This window comes from Sabethes cyaneus, chromosome 3 (genome assembly GCF_943734655.1).
Source record: "Sabethes cyaneus chromosome 3, idSabCyanKW18_F2, whole genome shotgun sequence".
Taxonomy (NCBI): domain Eukaryota; kingdom Metazoa; phylum Arthropoda; class Insecta; order Diptera; family Culicidae; genus Sabethes; species Sabethes cyaneus.
This window is the reverse complement of record NC_071355.1, coordinates 235,655,900-235,671,615: the sequence shown is the minus strand read 5'-3', so window position 1 is coordinate 235,671,615 and position 15,716 is coordinate 235,655,900. Positions and strand designations below refer to the sequence as shown.

General features: G+C 36.5%; 1 protein-coding gene across 1 annotated transcript in view; it reads right to left on the bottom strand.

Moving 5' to 3' along the window:
* The window catches only part of LOC128741823 (voltage-dependent L-type calcium channel subunit beta-1), a 55,726-nt gene that overhangs the window by 26,179 nt on the left and 13,831 nt on the right, over positions 1 to 15,716 (bottom strand). The window contains exon 2 of the mRNA XM_053837896.1: positions 9,832 to 9,948. Within this exon, the coding sequence (XP_053693871.1) occupies positions 9,832 to 9,948 (117 nt within the window). The remainder of the gene's footprint in view (positions 1 to 9,831; positions 9,949 to 15,716) is intronic.

The window sequence follows — 15,716 nt, the reverse complement described above, 5'->3', positions numbered from 1 at the left end:
TGTGACACATATTGCATACAACAGTGTGTCTCTTTCGCAAGCAACAGCATGGTTGTCATGAAACATCTGTATCCATGATAAACAGTAAGGATGTCTTGTTGTTTTCCTAAATTTCAGGCAATAGTGACAAATTTTCAACATTTTGAAGTACGGACAATATCGTTGTCTGTTGTGCGTTCGTGATTTTTGATACCCTGATTCGTTTCCTACGGGATGCGATACTGACGCTGATCACCACATAGTAGTAATATATGTGTGCTCAAAATTGTCAACCCTATACCATGAATGTCAAAGTCGTTCTTCTCGGTTGAACGTTAGGAAGCTAAACAATCAGGTATCTGTCGAGAACTACGCGAAAATGTCTTTTTCTGAGCAGTTAGATGTTTCAGTCATAGGAAAGTTTGCTTTAATTATTGCGGCATTACGCTCGAATACGGATAAAATTTTTACTCTCTGAAAAATTCTGCAGAAATGTCAGGAGTACAACGACTCCCCGGTGTGGTGTCTCACCTTCTAACCTCTAATGAAGGATTGCGCACCGGTTACTTAGCCCGTCCAGTCTACACAATGGTCCGAGGTGGAAAGAGGCCGAGTCTATTTCGTGAAGGCCTGAGTTACCCGATCGACGAGAAAGAGAGAGAGAGAGAGAGAGAGCTGACCTTTACAGTCAAATTTACAGTCAGGGCTGTTCTGCAGTCAGTACACCTATTTTGCTTATTTAACTGTAACACCTGAACCAAGAAATAATCGAAAATGTTATGTAAGGGGCATTTGTAGAGCAATTACACGGTGTGACAAAAAAAATTTTTTTTAATATACTTTGCAAGTGACCTAGTGTACGTTGTTAGTCGCACATAGCACATCATTAAAACACACATGATATCATCCTAACACCCCCAAAATTTCAAGTTATTGCAAAAAAATGTTTTTTGGCTAGGTGTACACATACTATTATGAATAACTCAATAATTTTTCAAGCAATTTTAGGTGTTCTATACATTTTTGGAAAGCTTAGAGGACAAGCTTTCAGAATATATACATATTCACTATGGTTCTACAAAAGTTAGACATGATTTTTTAATTAAATATGAAATTTAACTACAAAATGAAATTTTTCTCACTTTAGGGGTCCTTAAAGTGACCTTAAAAATGACCCACATTCCTGAGCCCAACATCACTTGTTTTATATTCAATCTTAAGACTTTGGTCAAAATTTCAGCCAAATCGGTCAACATTTGCAAATTTGAGACTATTTTTAAGAGTTGTAGAATTTGTTGCTTCTCATATATCACCCGCCGAATCTTACATCGTGTACAAGATGCTCAGTTGTAAGATTAGGCGGATGATATATGGGAAGCAACAAATTTTACAACTCTTAAACATGGTCTCAAATTTGCAAATGTTGACCGATTTGGCTGAAATTTTGACCAATGTCCTAGGATTGAATACAAAACAAGTAATGTTGAGCTCAGGAATGTGGGTCATTTTTAGGGTCACTTTAAGGACCCCTAAAGTGAGAAAAATTTCCTTTTTTTAGTTAAATTTCATATTTAATTAAAAAGTCTCGTCTAACTTTTGTAGAACCATAGTGAATATGTATATATTCTGAAAGCTTGTCCTCTAAGCTTTCCAAAAATGTATAGAACACATAAAATTGCTTGAAAAATTAATGAGTTATTCATGATAGTATGTGTACACCTAGCCAAAAACGTTTTGCCTTTCTACTATATAAATATATAGTATAAAGGTATAGAAATCACTTGAAAAACCGGAAATGGAAAGAAGGTCCTGCGGGCCGAATGTCATATACCATTCGACTTAGTTTCGAAAACTGAGCATTTTCTGTGTGTGTGTATGTATGTGTGTGTGTGTGTGTGTGTGTGTGTATGTGTGTGTGTGTGTATGTGACGCTTTTAATCTCACTCACTTTTCTCGGAGATGGCGGGACCGATTTTAATGTTCTTAGTGTCAAATGAAAGGTCTAGGTGTCCCATTGGTCGCTATTGAATTTCATACCGATCGGACTTTTAGTTCAAAAGTTATGTATAAAAATATGAAAAATATGGGACTTCATTATCTCATAGGTCCCTTAACCGATTTGAACAAAATTGATTGCATATGAAAAAGGAGCCTTGCAAACCCTTAACTTCCAAATTTCATGACGATTGGGCTTGTAGTTTGAAAGTTAGATAAAGAAATGTGAAAAAATAGTATTTAAAACATATTTTTGAAACATATAAACATTAATTCAATGAAAAACATCACACATTTTATTATTATTTGAAAATTACTGCTGAGATCTATCAAACGAAACCGAGTTATTAAAAATCGGACGGTTCATTCAAAAGTTATTTAAACTTTAACACTTAAGCACCGTATATTAAACCGTTAAAACGCGTGAAATCAAAACAAATGTTGATTGTAGTCAATGTGTGTGATGTATGTGTGTATGTATGTATGTATGTATGTATGTATGTATGTATGTATGTATGTATGTATGTATGTATGTATGTATGTATGTATGTATGTATGTATGTATGTATGTATGTATGTATGTATGTATGTATGTATGTATGTATGTATGTATGTATGTATGTATGTATGTATGTATGTATGTATGTATGTATGTATGTATGTATGTATGTATGTATGTATGTATGTGTGTATGTATGTATGTATGTATGTATGTATGTATGTATGTATGTATGTATGTATGTATGTATGTATATGTGTGTATGTGGTCCCAAGCAACAATGTGAGTTTGATTGTACTCTTGTGGTGGTTTTCATGACCAATTTTGGTCTTGAATGCCATCATAGGAGTGTAATAAAACTCAAATTGTTATTTGGGATGACAATTTGCAATTTTTAAATTTGCATTGAAATTCAAGAAAAGATGTTTCTCACTTTTGTGAATCAATTGTCTGAAGTTTTTGAAGCCTCTTAGTGGAATACGAAATTTGAAATCAAAGAAAAGAAAAAACTTTTACCGACTAAATTCCACAATTTAATATTTATTTGTGACAAATACGTATACGCTTTGAAATAAGACACTGATGAAGCCTGCACGTCGTAGACGAACTACGTATCTGTTGCAAATAAATATTAAATAGTGGGATTTAATCGAAAAGCTATTTCTTTTCTTTGATTTCAGATTTCAATTGTCATTTTGTTCACTTGCTGTTACTCACAATTGTACACGAAAAGCAAACAGCGAAAAGAAGCAGTTAATTTAAGCATGTAGGTATAGTGGTGTATAGGATTAAAAATACTAATGAGTTTTCCAAATAAATTTATACAAATTTCAAACAAATTTTACGCATCAATAGACGCTCTTTTTAATCAATAGATACTGGAGCTTAGAAATGTTATATGAAAAATAGGAAGTAAACTTTGCACGGTAGTAATTTTTTAGGATTTGTTTTCGTTAATGACATTTTAAAGGACAGATGTCTTATGTCATGTATCATGTTTGAACAAATAAATCAAAAATGACAAGCACTGGAAATCATATCGATCATATTTCCCATTCTCAAGCATGTTTAAGGCGCAGCTTGCACTATTTTTCGACCTCATCTTATTTTCCTAACCCTCTAACATTGTAAAAACGATGCGATCAAGCTAATGACTATCTTTTCATGAAAGTACATTCAAAAGAAGCTTAAGTTTTGATTTTCATGCAAAATAATTATCTGAAGGAGCGCCAGCTAAGAAAAAGTTCAATTTCTCTTTTTCATATCTAATGCTCTATTCAGTTATTTTTTCTAATTCAAATATATTGCAAAATTGAAGCCAAGCAAACTAATAGTAAAATTTTGAGATTAATCATTTTGTTGTCGATATCCTTTGTCTTCAAAAGCGAAGTATAATAATAATTTTTCTGAACTCTTGTTTTTCAAAGATGCTCACTTTTGAACGCATGGTATTAATTAATTATCAAAAAATCTGTTATAACCACATATTTCATATTGTCAATTCAAAACAAGTTTCGTATGTGGCTCTGAAGCCCGAAAGTTAAGGCCGACCGACTATAAAACTAAATAAGGTATTACAAGTATTTACGCACCCAAGGAAAGAAAATTTAATTATTCTACGCAATACGTTGGTAATTTTACTGGCAAATAAGGATTTTCAGGAATACGGAACGGATATTTAAAAATATAGTCAAGTTAATTATACATAGATGTTCCTGAGAAATTAAATAATGATTATTGTGGCAGTAGAAAGGCTAGGTCACGCCGCTAGGTGGATTAATTCGGGTTTTTTGCAATAACTTGAAATTTTGGGGGTGTTAGGATGATATCAAATGTGTTTTTATGATGTACTAGGTGTGACTAACAACGTACACTAGGTCATTTGAGAAGTATTTTTTTCGTGTAACACCGTGTTATTATCTATAAGATTGTTGAACTAAGTATTGCTCTATCTTATGTATTTACGGCGCACTCCCAGTTTACACTGAGTGTTGCGCTGAGAGCGCACTTGGTGAACCACCTAGTGTGAACTGGGAGTGTGCCGTAAATACATAAGATAGAGCACTCGTTCACTTAGTTTAGCAATCTTATAGATAATAACTGACTCTACAAATGCCCCATATATAATATTTTCGAATTTTTCTTGGTTCAGGTGTTACAATTAAAAAAGCAAAATAGGTGTATTGAGTGCAGGACAGCCCTGCTAGCAGCAGGGGTGAGATAATACCTATAGGTAAACTCACCATCGATGCGACGAGAGTACTCTTGAATAGCAGGGTAACCCATACTCCACACCCGGCATTATATTTTCATGGATTTCAGGGCAGCATATGATACAGTCGTGCGCGAACAGTTATGGCAGAAAATGCACGAGTACGGTTTTCCGGACAAACCAATACGGCTGACCAGAGCAATCATGGAGTGAGTGATTTGCTACGGGTGTGTTTCGGGAGCACTCTCGAGTCCCTTCGACTCGCGCACGTCGCATGTCCGAAGGCACTTATTATTTAACTTTCATGCACCTCAGATGTTTCTTTACAGAATGTAAGTATTGGTCAAAACGGATAATTTAAAAAAGGTCTCAAAATATTCTATCTTGGGTTTATTGAAAAATGTAATTTTTAAGTTTACTTAGGAGTTATTTCCTCTCAAGTGATCTCACCCGTAGTAATCGACCACCTCCGATGTCAACCAAATTTGATATCGTTCCGACCCCACATTCAATTTCTCAAAGTTTTGTATGGATTGATCAATACTCCGTGCAGTGCCGCTTCTCTGTTTTTCTCAGATTTTCGAAAAAACTCATTTTTCACTGCATGTCACTGCAAGGAAGATTAATCAATCCGTAAAAAACTTTGGGAAATTAAATGTGGGGTTGGAATGAACAATCATACCAAATTTGGTTGAAATCGGAGGTGGATGATTACAACGGTTAAGATCACTTGAGAGGAAATGACTCCTATGTAAACTTAAAAATTGAATTTTTCAATAAACCCAAGATAGAATATTTTAAGACCTTTTTTAAATTATTCGTTTTGACCAATACTAACATTCTGTGAAGAAAACTCTAAGGTGCATGAAAGTTAAATAATAAGTGCCTTCGGACATAGCGTATCGCGCAGTAGATTGCGGCAAGGGGATGGACTGCCCTGTATATTTGTCAACATCGCTATTGAATGTGTGACCCGGCGTGTGGGCAGCCATTCCGGAGAAACGATCTTCGGTAAAAGTAGCCAACTGCTAGCCTTCGCAGACGACCGCGACGTTATTAGTTATTACTAGAAATTTCGAAAGTAATCTTTGACAAACTTAAAACGGAGGCTGGGCGGATTGGGTTACAAATCAATGCTTCGAAAACCAAATGTATGGTAGGAAGAAAAAACAACGTTCACCTCCCATGAGCAGTTACTATTGACGGCGATGCGTTCTGATGAGTTCATTTATGTATTTGAGATCTCTGGTCACCACAGACAACAATGCGAATAAGGTTAAGCGAATAAGGAATCTCCTACCAGTCAAGGTGGAAGTCGAGCCTACTTTTTCCTCCGTAAGATGCTTCGACCAAGGATCATACGCCGTCGCTCAAAGCTGACGATATACCAAACGCTAATCAGACCGGTAGTCCTCTTCGGACTTGAGACAGTAACTTTACTTACAGAAGACAGACGTGCACTTACCGTATTTGAACGAAAGGTGCTGGGGACTATTTTTAGCGGAGTATAAACGGATAGCGGAGAGTGGCGTAGGCGTATGAACCACGAGTTTATTTGTAGGAGAATGAACCACGAGTTACAGACACTTCTCGTATACCTGGCGAAAGTTGGGAGACTACAGTGGGCCGACCACGTCGCAAGGATGCCAGACGACTGTGCAGTGAAATCTCTTCTCTTCAAGAACTCCGCCGCCATAAAAAAGGGGCCCAACGTGCTAAATGGCTCGACGAGGTTGAAGCCGACTTGCGTGTGTCGAGATGCTCAACGAATTGACAACAAGTAGCCCAGGACGCCCGGTTCAATGCTGCTAGATGTAAGAAGTAATTTCGGACTAATGACACGCGCAAGTTATGTAAGAAGGTGAACTAATCCTACTAGCTATACTCCGAAACGCGGAAGGGAATCTGATCACGAACGTGTGCGAAATGGTCAACAAGTAGAAGCAGTTCTTCGATGAGTAGTAAGGAGTAGTAACAAACGGTAGCAACGACCTGATTCCCAATCCCGATGAAAACCGACGAGAAACCGGACAGCAGGAGACTAATAGAGTCGCTGACTGTAGTGTACAAAAATGTTAATGAAAAGATTTGAGGGGAGGAAAAACTAACATGTGATTTGTTCCATTTACAAAAAGGATTACAGCAATAATCACCGTGACATTAAGCTGATCAACTCCGTCTGTGAGGTGCTCTGCTCTTCCAGATCTTGTTACGTCGTCTACCACCAACAGAGTCCGTAAGGTAATACCAAGCAGACTTTACGCGGGCCCGTGCTACTACGGATCAAATTTTTAATCTCCGACAAATCCTTTAAAATGTCGGGAGTACAACGTGCCCACGGATGGTAATCGTTGACGCTTACAAACTAAAAGTGGTAGATGACTTCCCGTATTTAGGATCACTGGTGATCGCGGATAACATCAGGCGATCCAGTGGCGCATTCAACCTGGAAATTGAGCCTGTTTTGCCCTCTGCAAAACGTCATGAAGCATTGGATGCCGTGCGAAGCTGACAATGTACAAAAGCCTTATTAGGTCGGTAATTCTTCACGGACTTGAAATTGTGACGCTCCTTGCGGAACACATACGCGCCCTTAGTTCCAGTAGATGGTATAGGGGACGATATTTGGCGGAGTATAAGCTGAAAACGGAGAGTGATGAAGGCGTATGAATCACGAGCTACAGTACAGCTTGAAGAGGTTTCCATCATACAAGTGGTGAAAGTACGGTGGGCCGGACAAGTCTATGATACACTTAATGAGAACCATGATGACCATGACGACGACAACTTGTTTCAGTCACATGGAACAGTTATTCGAAGCTATATTGCCATTCTATCCAGTCTTCACTATAGTAACTCGTCATTAATTCTAATTCTCGTGATTAATTCGGATTAATTCTAAAATTTCTAAAAATGCTGAGAAGGTCCCTACGGTTTCCATCAAAGAACTTCTTTGTTCTTTTTTGCATATCTTGGTAAGTTCTCCAATTTTCTTTTATACATGCTAATATTTAGCTTTGGTATTTGGTCATGCGATTCAGGATCTTACCGTTGCCGCGAAGATCCAAAAAATCAATACAGATTTTAGTTCCCATTTGTTTTCAGCTTATAGCAAAACAAAGCCTTGATGCTCTCCACATTCGGTGTTTAACCTTCTCTTTTTATTCGCTGACTTTGCAGCCAGTTGTTAAAGTACAGGACGATTGCAGGGCTAGTCCTATGATCTTATTGACTAATGTTCTACCTCATATGAGCTGAATTTGCCAAAAAATATTATCATTTCTTCACATTGTCTTCTGGGAAGTATGAGGAGAATATGAGCTCATTTTTTTGGGAACTTTAAAGCTGAGAAACTCACCGTCAGTAATAAATTATCTCTAAGCAATTCACTTGGTGATTTCAGATCTAGACTAATCTATTTTCCCAATTTGGATTATGAGAGAAATGTTCTACAAATTGTGGCAATTTATCACATATTCATTGAACTAATTTCGAAAAGATTTACGAATACCTCCAGATATTCAAAAAAGTGAAATTAAATCGGACCTGACCAAATGAAAAGAAAGAAAAAAAAACCGACAAGTGCTTCTAAGCAAAAACCGAATAGTTTTAGCAACTTTACAGAAGTCCCCTGAATAAGGCGGTGGGTGGTGCTGTACGCTCACGGTGATTTCTTAGTTGCCCATTAACCAATAAAATTGTGACTTTAGTCATGACCTTGAAATGCGGTCAGGCATATATTAATATATTTTTTTTTTGAAACGATGATTCTACAATTGATGAAGGGACGGTAAGGGAAAGTAATGAAGAAGGATTTTTTTTTTCGGGAATGAAGGGGAAGGGGGGTGGGGGGTAATAGGTAGCTATGCTTAACAAGTTGTCAATGTGACTCCTGTCTTTTGTCCAATGCTGGAAGGTGCATGGGTCGGTTATAATCTCTGATTACAGCTTGGTTCGACCCATGCACCTTCCAGCATTGGACAAAAGATAGGAGTCACAACGACAACTCGTTAAGCATAGCTACCTATTACACTCCCCCCTTCCTTTCCACCCTTCCCCTTCATTCCCGAAAAAAAAAATCCTTCTTCATTACTTTCCCTTACCGTCCCTTCATCAATTGTAGAATCATCGTTTCAATAAAATTGATTTTTGCTACATTGTCAGTAGTATCTGCTATAAGCTAGTCAAATACCAAAAATCAACTTTATTGGTTAATGAACAACTGAGATATGTAAACTGAATTCGTTAATGCAAAACCTAGGTGTACATGTACATTCCGTTTTGAATATACGACGATAGGTTTGCGAGGCCATCGTTGTACACTCGAGGCCAACTAGAAGAATATTGATTTCATCACATAGGTGTAAGTGTTTCATGATAAGTACACAGAATACAACAAATAGAGCAGTGAAAGCTAAGCGAGAAAGTGTAGAATTAGAGTTCAACATAGCCGAAGAAAAGGATAGGAAGTAATTGAAAAAGTTGAAGACTATTTTTAACAAGATGAAATTAAAAAATACCTACAAGTAGATTGTGAAAGTTTGAGAAAAGTTGGGACAAGAGACGCAACACATCTATTAGGAGACTTTACTATCAAGTTAATTGAATTTATTTTGAAAGTTGAAAGAGCATAAAGTAAACTAAACTAGATGAGTTGCGTCTCCTTGCTTGAAACAGAAATTGTAAAACTATTATAGATAGTGGAAAGTTAACAGAAGAATGAAACATTTGACAAAGAGTGCATTAAATAGAGTATTGCAACAGTAAACAAACAGATTTAGAATAAATCAATTGAAAAATCGAAAGATAAATATATTTTTTGCAGAATTAGTGAACTTTCATTTTCATGAAGTAAGCAACAATCGCCTGCAGGCAAGCGTGTTACGGAAACGGAAACAGAGCTTACTTCAGAATCAAATTTGAATGGTCCAGTTTCATTGGCCTGCATGGAATTCAAAATGAAAATGGAAGTTAGTCGAGCTCGACCAATCGTTCTCTCTAACCACTACAACTATCGACACGATAATATCGAAACAAAACCATCATTTTGAATTCAAATGTGCCAGTTTAGTTTGAGAAAAGAAAAAGTGATTCAAGTGTGTGATCTGTTGTGACAAATGTAATGGCTTATTAAACCGTTACTTACCCTTGCTTTTTCCAACTGGCCTAAAGCCTGACGTTCCTTTTCTCGCCGAAGCGATTCTTTTTCCTCGTCTAGCGACAGATCGGACGACGGTTGAGAATAATTGGAATCCGCTGAACCCTGTTTTGGGAAGAAACAAACAGATTTTCGCATTAGAACTACGCACATAATTCATTCGCGAACAGCTTCTATTCTGAGGAAATACGCGTTCAAATCACTCTCTAAAAGAGCTAAAAATCTCCATTTCTAGATCTAGATCATTACGTTTTTCTGCATAATTGCATCCGTTGTTTGTGTCACGAAATCAGATTAAACAAACCACTAGCGGAAACCATAAACCGAAACAAACGTCTTTCTACGGAACAAAACCAAAACCAGGAACCTTCTCCGGGAAGCGATAAATCAAAACAACAATTTTTCATTAAACAAAAGAACCAACCAGTATCAAATTTGCTAATCTAGGTTGCACGCCATCCGCAGAGTTGCGGCAAAACAATACTACCAAAAATGCATCATCATATAACAACGGCGGTCGGTCGGTACATATCATGAAAACCTCGGTGGACCGAGTAGAGGACCCTGTCATGTGGTCGTGTGCACCCCGGAAAGAGCGACCGCACGGGAAAACACTGCTGCCGGGTACCGCGTGTGTGTATTTAGGCTGCTGCTGCTGCTACTGCTGTGGAAATAGCGGCACTGCGGTTTGCGAGGATGGTTCTCGTTGGGACACGTACGCGCCATCTAGCAGCACACACATAATAAATAAACAAATCTGCACTCGGCTCCGTCCGGCCACTCAAAGCGAGCATAAGCGTATAAACGTATGAAATTATTATCGATATGCGAAAGCCGAAATTGGGAAGCACAGCGAGGCTTACGGTTGCCGTCGTCTTCGTTGCCCTTTGGCGAACGCTGAGTACGACGGCAATGCGGTTGAGCATCGCTTATGCTTGCAGGGTGAGGGCCATTATTGGGATTTTGATCGTGCGTCAGGCAGAGTTGAACATTTTAAATTAGCATATGATGATGAAAGCTTTTCCTCCCTATTGGACACTGATTCGTTTCGATTTGGAGAGAACATTTGGTCCGAGGTTTCGATTTTGATTTGATTTTGTGCTGAATGTGCCCTCATTATTGTGGCAATTTATCGCATGTTCATTCAATGTTTTATTTTAGTGATCTCTGTTCACGATTACGATGACTAAATCATGCTCGAGTGACAGCAACTGGGAATCTTTCAGCATTCAAACTTTTTTGAGAAAAAATGTTTTTCTCAGTCATCGTATGAAATCGTATACATAACATCGTATCGTATACATCAAAGTATGAAAGGATTTATATAGGCGTTTTTCATTCTTCATTCTTCATTCTTCATTCTTCATTCTTCATTCTTCATTCTTCATTCTTCATTCTTCATTCTTTATTCTTTATTCTTCATTCTTCATTCTTCATTCTTCATTCTTCATTCTTCATTCTTCATTCTTCATTCTTCATTCTTCATTCTTCATTCTTCATTCTTCATTCTTCATTCTTCATTCTTCATTCTTCATTCTTCATTCTTCATTCTTCATTCTTCATTCTTCATTCTTCATTCTTCATTCTTCATTCTTCATTCTTCATTCTTCATTCTTCATTCTTCATTCTTCATTCTTCATTCTTCATTCTTCATTCTTCATCATTCTTCATTTTGTGTTGTTTTACCTTGTATGGTTTTCGGACAGTCGTTATAATTTGTTTATTATTTTGGTTTCTATGCCATTTTAAGTTTAGTCAATATAAAAGACTGTTGCATTTCTTTACACTTATTTACATAACAGTTTGTTATTATTTTTATATCACTTTTGTGCAATTTTTGTAACATAGTCTTAGAATTTTTATGATGGTAGTTTTTACAATTAATGTAGGGGATCATAGAAACGAAGATATAGATAGGGTCCAACAGAACGGGATTAAGCGTGAAGAGGAAAGAGCGCAAATTATGTGATTTTGCCACATCCGTAGAACGCTTTTCAAACAACGACGAATTTTCTTCTGCGGTATACTCTCGGGAACGGTTTAGAACTGGCGACATAGTATTCCTGAACTGGTATTTTTCTGGTATCGGTCTCTATGTAGGTTTCATCATCCATCACAATGTAGAACGGTTTTGTGTGCCACTTCATGTATAGTTTCTTTGCGTGAATTTTGGCCATCGTGTTCCATTTGTTATTCCGGTTCGGTGTCTTCTGAACAAAATTTACCAACTATTTGTCGGTTCAGGCGTCAAACGTTATACCGCCTTTAACGGTAAACACAAAAGAAACTGCGATGAACGAGAGATTGCTGTTGCCAAGCTGAGTATTTATTGTCACGCAAAATTGGGTTGTTATCAATATGTACAATATGCGTTTCCTTTTCCAAGCAACGACATCTGTGTTCAACAGAGAAATATTGATAGTTTCAAGGATATTCTCACACATGGCGAATGATGAAACACTAGTGCCAACTTCTTTTGGTTTTATTTTCAGAAACTTGATGTTGTGTCCTATTAAAAAATAATCGTTAAAAGATATTTAAAATCCAAAAGTCGTCGAAAGAACCGTTCGAATTTGAAAATTGCTAAAATAAACCCACATTACTTCGAAAAATGATGTAAAACCCCCTGTAATTCCAAGAAACAAAATATATTTGTAATCTTAGCACTTATTTTTTCTATCTTATTTCACATAACTCAGCAAGTTAATAATCAGAGAGCAGAATTAAGCAGCTTATTTAATGCAGAATTTTAATTCATCCCTATTTTCTTTTCAAAGTTATTCATTTTTTGCAATGATAATCTAATCTAATCTAATCTATACCTATAAAAATGGATTTTGGATTAGAATCGAAAACTACTGAACCGATCGACGTGAAAATTTGCATGTAGGGGTTTTTCGGGTCAGGGAGGTTCTTTTGATGGTTAGAGACCCCTCCCACCACTAAGAGGGGGGCTCACATACAAATGAAATACAAATATCCTCATAACTCGAGAACTAATCAAGCAAATGGAACCAAATTTGGCATGTGAAGGTTTTTGGAGGCAAGAATTTTTTCTATGGTGAATTAGGACCCCTCCTTTAGGAGGACACTATGGGCCAGATTGAAATTTCGGGACAAATATATTTGCGGTTAAATGGCGTGTCTCAGCTCAATGTAGTCTTCGGCAACTTTTTGAATGAAAAAATGATGCATATTTTGAAGGGGTCGTCCAATATTTACGTGTTACTTTAACAACAATTTAAGTGATAACTTTTGGAGTAAATTTTTTTTCTCCTTTTTGGTTTCAGAATATTAAAGATAAACCAATTTCAAGTATTTTTTTTGAAGATATCAAACTTCTACCTTTTACCCATTTTCTGCAATAGACCTTTGTTTATAAACGACCCCTCAAATCACATTTCTTCTTGTAACAGGTTTATTTCAACAGACAACTCAATGTGATGTTCTAGACAACATTTTGCACATAAAAGAGGAATATTTTTGCTGGAGACTGTTTTGCTTTTTCTGCATTAATTGATAAAATATAACCGTTTTTAGGCTAAAAACCGTTTGATGAAAAATGTGTATTTTTTCAAGGGTGGTGTCTTCGGAGAAGTAAAATAATAAAATATAGCGCATCATCTTGCACTATTAGGGTGACCATGAATTCACCTTTTAGGGTGATACAAACTTTTGTTTTCTTAAATAATTTAAAAAAAGTTTTTTTTTCTCCAAAAGTTGCAGGAAATACTAAAATAAGCAACTTTGCTGAATAAAGTAACTATCTATCTCTTACCAGTTACGAAATATAATGATGTGTTAAAAAAGAGCATTTAAAAATCAATTACACTCAATAACTTTGCACACGATTATTTTATTGCTTTCAAATGTTCTACAAAGTTATTTAGTATGCTGAAATACATATTTTCTGTGAAGACTGTTTGACGCTAGGACGCATATTTGTTAAGTTATAAAATGAATGAAAAAAAAAAAAATCCGCGCTATTTCCAGGTATTCCCAGCCATGGTATTCCCAGGTATTCTCTGAAATACACATTTGGGCAGATGCTTTAATGATTCCCTACAAATTGGTATGCAAACTAATTGCAGATAATTGCAGATGGCTAAGATATTCGGATTTTTCATCAGACGGATTTTAACCTAAAATCAGTTATATCTTATTAATTAATGCATATAAAGCAAAACAGTGTTCAGCAAAAATATTCTTCTTTTATGTGCAAAATATTTTCTAGAACATCACATTGAGCTTTCTGTTGAAATAAACATGTTACAAGAAGAAATGTGATTTGAGGGGTCGTTTATAAACAAAGGCCTATTGCTGAAAATGGGTAAAAGGTAGAAGTTTCATATCTTCAGAAAAATTACTTGAAATTGGTTTATCTTTAATATTTTGAAACCAAAAAGGTAAAAAAAAGTTTACTCAAAAAGTTATTACTTAAATTGTTGTTTAAGTAATGCTTAAATATTGGACGACCCCTTCAAAATATGCATCAATCTTTAATTCAAAAAGTTGCCGAAGACCACATTGAGCTGAGACATGTTGTTTAACCACAAATATTTTTGTCCCGAAATTTTAATTTCTGGCCCATAGTGGAGGGGGACTCCTATACAAATGAAATACAAATTTCCTCATACCTCGAGAACTAATTAATCAAATGGAACTATATTTGGTATGTGTGTGTTTTGGAGGCATGAATTTTTTCTATAATCATTTAGGACCCCTTACCTTTTTAGGAGGGGGGCTCCCATACAAATGAAATACAAATTTCCTCATAAATCAAGAACTAATCAAGCAAATGGAACTAAATTTAGCATGTGGGTGTTTTTATTGGCAATTTTTTTTCTATGGTGAATTGAGACCCCTACCCTCTTTAGGAGGGGAATTATATCCGCTCCCCATTCAATAGTTGGGGAGGTGGTCTTTTAAATAAATTAAATACAAATATCCTCATAACTAGAGAACTAATCAAGCAAATGGAATCAAATTTGGCACGTGGGGGTTTTGGAGGCAGGAATTTTTTTTATGATGGTTTGAAACCCCTCACCTCTATGGTAGGGGGATAAGGACTCTCATACAAATAAAACAAAAATTTTTGCGTAACTCAAAAACTAATCGAACTCGAGAAATTTTAGACTCTTTCATAAGACATTATTGACAAGACCACCAAAAACTATCAATAGTAACATTAGATAATTCAGTGCGAGACGGCTACAGGCCGCGAGTGCTGCCGGCGACCTGCCGTCGGAAGCGTCGGCCACTGCGGTAGGTCAGCGCCCCGTAGAGTACCGCGTTATGGTCAACCGATAATTGGTGTTCCGCAAAATGGTATTCGGCGAAATGGTTTGTAATGATGGCGAATATTTAAATGCTATCCGCATTATTTTCAGGCTAAGCATTGGGGGGAGTTGTTTTCTGCTTTACTGTGAGGAAAATCCCCAGAAACTTGCAAAACTCGAGATTGTGACAAAGGTCATCCGAGATTCACGATTTATGTAAACACAGTTTAATTTGTGGCTATACGAAGTTTGTTGGGTCAGCTAGTTTCGAAATAAATTTGAAACAAAAAATCTTTACTTTTTTGGTGAACTAAATTTGCAACGATAGTAACAGTTGCGATGCCATTGGAAATGAAACTATTAAATTAATATATTGAGTTCTTGCGTACCCAAAAATAGGAAGGTTAAACCAACTGATATTTGTATTCTCGTGTGCTTTGGATATATCCATGACTATATCTTAATTGTTGCCCGTAACAAAAACACTATGCGTCTCCATTAAATTTTTAAATTGAATGCGAGTGTGCAAGTTTCCAATATGACCATCCGCCCCCATTAAAGATTTCTAGCAGTAATGAAACTAAATCTGCCTGT